The sequence below is a fragment of the Prunus mume genome, linkage group LG3 (assembly GCF_029339155.1).
Source record: "Prunus mume cultivar Tortuosa linkage group LG3, ASM2933915v1, whole genome shotgun sequence".
In the NCBI taxonomy this organism is placed as follows: domain Eukaryota; kingdom Viridiplantae; phylum Streptophyta; class Magnoliopsida; order Rosales; family Rosaceae; genus Prunus; species Prunus mume.
The window spans coordinates 19,433,420-19,441,228 of NC_142700.1; the positions used below are offsets into that span (position 1 = coordinate 19,433,420).

Sequence of the window (7,809 nt, forward strand, 5' to 3'; positions counted from 1 at the left end):
CTATACCGAGTGCCCTCTGTTCTGGTAATTGACTATAAAATTGTTCTCTGTGTTTTTTTTATGGTTAAGATCAGGATATCAACCAAAAAAAAAAAAAGAAGAAAAAACAAAAGAGAAGTCCTAATATACCAAAAATAGCAGAAAAGTAGAACAAAACGAACAGTAAATTATCCAAACCCAGCACTGACTAGGCATGCAAATTTACGAAATGGAGTTGTGGGAAACTCTCATCTCATTATGCAGTTTTGGTGTTTGTGTTTCTGCTAATTTGCTCATGATGATAGAAAATGCATTAATATGCATGGTTCTTAATTAAATACTGACACAAGGCCCTGTAGTTCTTACAACATGGGATAACATAAACAAACAACGACGATTATCTCAGATAAATAAAACAGTTAAGCATCTTATACTAGGGAATTTTCGTAGGCGGAGGATGATAAGGAATGGGAATCAAGTGCAGATCGTCTTTTCTTTTGACTGCAGCGCCAAAGGCCTCAGTCATGTCCAGGTCCTCATGCTTCATCCCATTGGGGAGTTTCCAATCAAAATGGTATAACAACAATGCAAGTGGGAGCTCAATGTTTGCCAGACCAAATGACACGCCAGGGCACATTCTCCTTCCAGCACCAAATGGGATATATTCAAAGTTAGTTCCCTTGTAGTCAATCGAGCTATCGAGGAACCTATTGGGATTAAAGCTCTCAGGCTCATTCCAGTAATTGGGATCTCTACCAATTGCCCATGCATTCACAATTACCTTGGATTTCACAGGTATTTCATATCCATCAATCTCACATTTCTCTCCGCATTCTCTTGGAAGTAACAGGGGAACCGGGGGGTGTAACCTCAGTGTCTCCTTGATAACTAAGTTCAAATATTTCATCTCTCTAATGCATGTTTCATCTACCTGTCCTTTTCTATTAAACACTTCCCTCACCTCATTCTGCGCCATGTTCATTACTCTTGGATTTCTTATCATTTCTACTATTGCCCAATCCACAGCTGTAGATGATGTCTCACTCCCAGCACCAAAAATATCCTGAAAGTAATTAATTTATTAAATGATCAAAAGCTAGTTTCCTCTATGATTTGCAAAAAATTCTAACTAAGTAGAAAAATATTATAAATAATCTTAAAAGAATAAACCATTATTCATGTACCCAAGTAAGCTCATTCACAAGTTATAAATGTTGACTCTTAAGAGTGTCTTAAATATCAGGTAATGATTATGGAGAACAATAGACACATGTGAAACACTCTCATCGGTAAATCACTCATCATGAAAATGCTGCACATTGGACTTTCAATCAACAGTTTAAGATAATGTATGATTAGAATGCAGGAAGAATTTTAACCAGCTTTTTAGATAAATTGTTATATGGTTTCAAATAAAAGATATATAGACGGCACCATGTTCTCCCTTACAAAACATATTGTACTTGAAGAACTAGTTGTAGAAGCTTTGGATGGCTGAAGGGGATGTAAGGGATTAGCTGAATTTGCTTAACTAGATTATAGCTCAATTTTTCAATGTCTGTAGAGGTAAGTCGATGAAAAAGACCAGCCATATTTTTTCTGGCGTTTTTGCCAACATTGTTTGAATCTTTGGTGACTACACTACTTGTAGTGTGTCTACAACGCAGTTTGTGCTATGGTTACTCTTCTAAGGATGAATGTTGAAGGAAATAAATGGTACTTTTGTGATCATCAAGAACCAGAAAATATTACCAGTATGCTGAGACTGATGGAGGGCCATGTGGAGACAGCTTGCGAAACTACTTCCAATGCCCAATCACTTAATGATTCTAGCATAGCAAGGAATAAGGCCAAGACAGATGCTGTCAGGTTTCAAGATGAGTATATTAAATAACTTGGGAACTCTACGTTTGTTGGGCTGGGACCTAGGATTTGCTGTCAGTCATTAAATATGGTTTTAATCTTCTGTATGAGATTATCTCCTATAAGTATGTTGTATGGAGAACTCTTGTAATCCAAGTTTGTATAAAAAAAAACTATTGAGTTAGCTGTCAAAGCTTCTCTTTTAGCTTGTATCTTGTTATTCTAATCCCAATTCTCTGCAAAATTCTAGTTGAACTGCATCAGAGACCCCAGATCCCTTCACCACGGTAGCCAAGGTTACTTGATGTGGTCGAGGTGATTGGAATATGTGGTGAGGTGACACAACTATTGAGTCTCACAATGCCTGGTGAAGTTAAAAGTGAAGTGTCATATCTATATTTCCAAAAGTTTGTGGCCTATTTAAGTTTGTGAGGTTGGGTTAAGTCCAAACCAGACAATATTTGACTACGTGTGGATGCAGATCATTACATGTTGTATCAGAGACTAAACCATCCCAAGGTGTGTGGCTCCAAAGGGTTTGATACCAAAGCAGATAATAGTTGATTGATGTCATAGATTAAGGAAAAAATTGAAATTTGAAAAAGTGATTTGACTTATTAAAGCATGATATCAAGGGAAAGTGTGTGTACTTACAAAGATAACTGCTTTGATGTTCTCAGTAGTTAGGGAAAGCTCAAGCTCATTTCCATGCTCATGAAATTTAAGGAGAACATCTACCAGGTCTTCCTCTGCTTCACCCTCGCCAATTTCTGTAGTGACCATATCCCTTTGATGTTCTTTGATGATGTTTCCCATTATCCTGTCAGCTTCCTTATGCAGCCTCTCAAGTTTAGGCCTCATTCCACTTAAGAGATGAAGCAAACTGACAGAAGGAAAAACATCTGCAAGAGCGAAGCCAGATGCTGCCTTTGCAGCTTCCTTCATAATGTATATGAATTTTTCTTGATCCCTGGTCTTTTTACCAAAGGCTGCTCTCGAAGTGATGGTAAATGCCGATGAGCAAATTTCCTGTGTAAGATTGATAGGTGATCCTGCTCTTGAGGCAATCGATTTAATGAGATTCCGTATCTCTTCTTCCCTAATAGGTCGGTAAGATCGAACACGTTTTGCACTTAAAAGCTCTATAGTGCAAATTTTTCGTAGTTGTCTCCAGTATTCACCATATGGTGCAAAGGCAATGTTTGTAGAACCGTAAGACAAGATCCTTGCGGCAAGGACTTGGGGCCTGGATGCAAAGATAAGATCATGGGTTTTCATCACCTCTTTGGCAAACTCTGCTGATGAAACTACTACAGCGGAAACTTCTCCAAGCTTTAGGTGCATAAGCGGTCCATATTTCTTGGCCAAGTCCCTTAGTCCATGATGTGGTAGAGAGCCAGCGAGCTGGTGCAAGTTTCCTATGACGGGTAGCTTCCATGGCCCTGGCGGTAGATTTGAGGCTGAGTACTTGGTTTTGCCTCTGATCTTCCCTATTTTCAGTACCATGATCATAAAGAGCAAGAAGGCTAACAGGACTTGGAAGGAAGGGCACTGAATCTCCATGTGGAAAACAAAGGTTACTTTGGATTATAGTGGCTTTTGGTGATCCTTCATGCATTTGACATCTATGTATAAGAAATGATGTAGCAACCTTCTTCCTAAATTATTATTATTATTTTTTCTGATGCAAAGATTCTTTCAACGGATTAGTATCTTTTTCTTTTAATTAATAATATTTAAGAGCTATTTGTCTGAGGATGGTTGTTCTTTGATAGTTGTCTTAAGGTCTAGTATTATTGCTTGAAATAAATATTTTATTAGAGGTAGCTTTGGAGCAATCAATTTACTTGAAATAAATAGTATACAAAACAAAATATCAATGCTTTGGTCAGATTGCACGCGTTCTAAATCTGATTGGTTTTGACAAAAAACCAAAAAAAAAACAAAAAAATCTGATTGGTATCCTTTTCCAGCGGTACTTAATAATTAACAACCTCAATTAACAAAGGTGAGATCGTTCCACATTTTCTATTTTCTTTATTTTCAAAGGATAACCTGGATCTCGAGGATATATAAATACTTATTTTCAAAGGGCTCTGCCAAGTGTTTGATTAGTCCAAAATATTGTACATTGCCAAGAGTATAACTTAATAACAGTGGAGTTAAGAATTTAAATTGAAATCCTTTGTGTAGATACCAAGTAAAGCTCTTTATATAATTATCATACGATTGTTCAATAAAAAGCATTGAGAATATTCAAAACCTTTCATGGTATTAGAGCTTGAGATCCATCATTTTTTTTCTTGTTCCTTTCTTATTTTTAGGAAGCCCATGGCTTCTTCTTCTCCGGTTCTTGACCTCACTAGTATCAATCACGTTATCTCTGTTTGTCTCGAGCGTGATAACTATCCAACATGGCTAGCGTAGATTGTTCCTGTTCATCGCAGCCATCACTTGCTCTGCTTTGTTGATGGTTTAGGGATGTCTCCTCCTCTGACTATTCTCGATCCCAAGGCTAAGAATGATGATTCTTCTCCTCTGTCTCTCATACCCAAACCCGAATATGATGATTGGGTCCAGAAAGATCAGCTTTTCAAACTCTCATCAATGGTTCTCTTCACCATAAGGTCCTCACCACCGTTGCTACCAAAACCACGCGCTTAAGACTTATTTCGCTTCTTCAAATCAAAATAGTCTTCTTCAACTACGCAGTGATTTGCTTTGCACGGCCCGTGGTGATTCTTTCATCATCGGTTTTCTTGATCGCATTAAATTTATTGTGGATAACTTGGCTTTTGCCGGTGCTCCCATTTCCAATTCTGATCTCCTTGCTGTGGTTATGAACAACGTTGGTCCCCTTCATGAAAACATTGTTGCCACTGCTCAAGCTCGTGAGACACCCATCAATATGTCGTCTTTGAGCTTTCCTTCTCTCTGCGTAATGCGCCGACTTCAGACTTCTTCTTCTCCTGCTATTTCTTACAGTGCGGCGTATTGTAGCTTCCATGGTGGTCTTGGTTATGGCGATCAGTGGTTTGCTAGTCACGGTGGTCGCGATTTTATGCAATCGTGGTTTTTTCTTGCCCTCGCGCTCTGGCTTTTCCTTAGGTTGTAGTTTTTCTGGCACACCTAACAACGCTCCTCGCTCGGGTCCACATCAGCAGTGCCTCGACAGTGCTTTTGGGCCTGTGTTATTGGCCCACCGCCTTCTGGCTCTACTCCTTCCTCTTTTGGGCCTCCTTCTACCTGTGGCCTTATTTAATATTTCAATTGTCATGGTTTTGGCTACATCGCTGCTGTCTGTCCCTTCAAGGCTTCTTCTGTGCCTTCACCTCCATCTCGTCTTCAAGGCATGACTGCTCAACATCCTTTGCACAATGGCCATCAACAATGGGTTGCTGTCTGGTGCTAACACTCATATTACCAACGAATTGAGATACTTATCCCTTGGGAAGTGATGGTTTCTAGCGCCTATAAAATGAGGCTTCTTCTACCCAACAAAGACAACCCACGCCTAGAGAGCAAGCTTCCTCTCTTACCTGCAAAAGCCCGACAGCGTCGTACTATTCACCCTCCTTCCCATTTTCTTCTTTTGGCAAGTGCCGGAAGAACATAGTTCTTTCTTTTCCTCTTCTCAGACCACATCTGCTTGCAAACCTCTTCTTTCTCACCTTAAACACTCTTCTTTCTCCCTAGGAAGCCATATTTCTTTTTTGGTGCTCAACTCATGCTAATTTTGCTTCCATGCCACATGCCTCTCATGCCAAGCTTAAAAGTTTATTTGTAAGCATCAAGAAATCATCTGTAAGCAGCCTTTATTTTCGTTGGTGAAGGTAACCAGAATGCTTCCTAAGGCTCAACTGCCCTTTCGAAGCGCTTTTGGGGCTTGATTTTGGAACTTAGGGGTAATTTCAGCAGTTTCCCTTTTCGTGGCTCAGCATTTACCTTTAGGAAGAAAAGCCCCTCGTACAGGTTCCAAATGCTATATGTCTCAATCATTCCATTCCATATTAAATGAAATCTAACATTTTCAATTGTCTCTCACAACGTGTTGTTACACCACCTACAAGGACAATGGATTCTAGTTGCACCTGAGTTGTGTGTGCGTGCAAACTCAATAAAATCCTCAATTCCATCCAAGTATTCGTCTGCGCATCTATTCGGGTTCTGTATCCACCTCCTACTCATAATTCCTGAAACCACAATCACAACAACTTCATACGAAATCATAATGTCACCTTATGCCTCCGTTAAGGGCCCTATCCTATTCGGGAATGCATTGTCATGTCACGTAATGTACGGCTACATGAGATTAGATTTCGACATGGATGAGTTTTGACAGCATCTCGATACAATTCTTGAGGTGTACCATAGGTATAAATACTTACGTACCACCAGAAGAACGTACAGAGATAACACCAAAATCTCCACAATCGAAACCTAATCCTGTAGCCATACATTACATGACACAACTATGCATTCCCAAACTGTCCAAATAATGGGACAATTCAAGAATTAATTGGACCGCATGATCATGCTTTACGTATCCATGCACGAAATCCAACTAATCTCGAATGGGAAACTAAGTGTTACTAAAAATAAAAATAAAAGTACGAAGTTAATTGAAATTAACCCGTACATCCTATACGATACTGCTACATCACGCACAATTTAACAACATAATATAAATATAATTTCACAAAAAAAATATAAACATAACAAACTAAGTTTAACATAATGTAATTAATTTAATATTTTTAAAATATAAAACGAATAAAATACCTTTTCAATCGTTCTCCACCAATCGCTAATTACAAATATCCCTAACGAGAACGAAATTAATAGCGTTAGTATGAATTTACATTAATACTTTTAAACTAACGACAAAAAATACTTACCCAATGAGCGTACTTGAATTCCCATGCAGAGGTAGCGAGAGAAAGCAGTGTTTTTTTGCATGCAGCCTCTACAATGGCAGAATCGGAACAATTAGTCACTAAGTTACAACAAATATTTGGGCGGGTCTCACGAATTTTTTTCGCGGCATCTCACATATGGAGACGACGCAAGAAAACTTAGACATGAAACATTTTCGTCGCCAATAATTTGAAGCTTAAGGGCAACCAAAAATGCGTTTGGTCGCTAATTCATCACCTAGCGACCAAATATTTTCGTCGCCATAACAAAATATTTCTTCGTAAATCAATTTATACACTTGATGAAAGTTTTGGCGACAAATTAAAAACTTTTGTCTCATATAACCTCGTTTGGAGACCAAAATTGGGTTGGTCGCTAAAAATTTGGTCGCAAAAGAAGTTTTTCCGTAGTGTAGGAACATTCCATTCTCCCCCTTAGATCCAAATAGGATGCTGAATAAAGTGAAGAAATATACATTTTGTAAGAACATCCACTACTACAAAAAAAGTGAAAAAGACGACCAGAAAAACACGACGGTCTAAGTGAAAACGTCGTTGTTTTTAAAAGAACAGTTTTATAAAACCGCCGTGTAATAACACATTAGACAACTAAAAAATGGAGTTTCAAATGGCTGTTCATAAAACCACGACGTACTTAATTTAAAAACCGACGTCTTATTGAAATAGGTTTTTCAAGAGTAAAATCGAAGCCAACAAATAAGAGCGGAAGTTATGAACCGACCGACGTAGAAAGTAAAGGCGGCGGTTTCAAAAAAGCGGTCGTTTTACGAGTGCTCGACCAAGTTTTCGTATAAAGGCGTATAATTACAAATAAATCCACGGCGGTAAAATACAAAATACCGCCGTATTAAATTAATGTACAACTACGGCAAAGGTAAATATAACGACGTCTTTCTCGTATTTCTCGACGACATCTTTAATTCTTACCAAGTTGGGGTTTTCATATAACGACGTATTATAGAATTTAACGTCGTATTTGTCCACTTTATCGTCATACATTATATTTAAACCGTCGTCTGAATAAGAATTG

General features: G+C 38.4%; 1 protein-coding gene across 1 annotated transcript; it reads right to left on the reverse strand.

The window, feature by feature from the left end:
* Window positions 1–191: 191 nt before the first annotated feature.
* On the reverse strand, window positions 192–3,481 carry LOC103326680 (cytochrome P450 71D9-like). The gene is made up of 2 exons (XM_089049109.1): window positions 2,497–3,481; window positions 192–1,042 (listed from the first exon to the last, which is right to left on the reverse strand). The coding sequence occupies exons 1-2, from the start codon at window positions 3,403–3,405 to the stop codon at window positions 413–415; spliced, it is 1,539 nt and encodes a 512-aa protein (XP_088905235.1). The 5' UTR covers window positions 3,406–3,481; the 3' UTR covers window positions 192–412.
* Window positions 3,482–7,809: the final 4,328 nt, after the last annotated feature.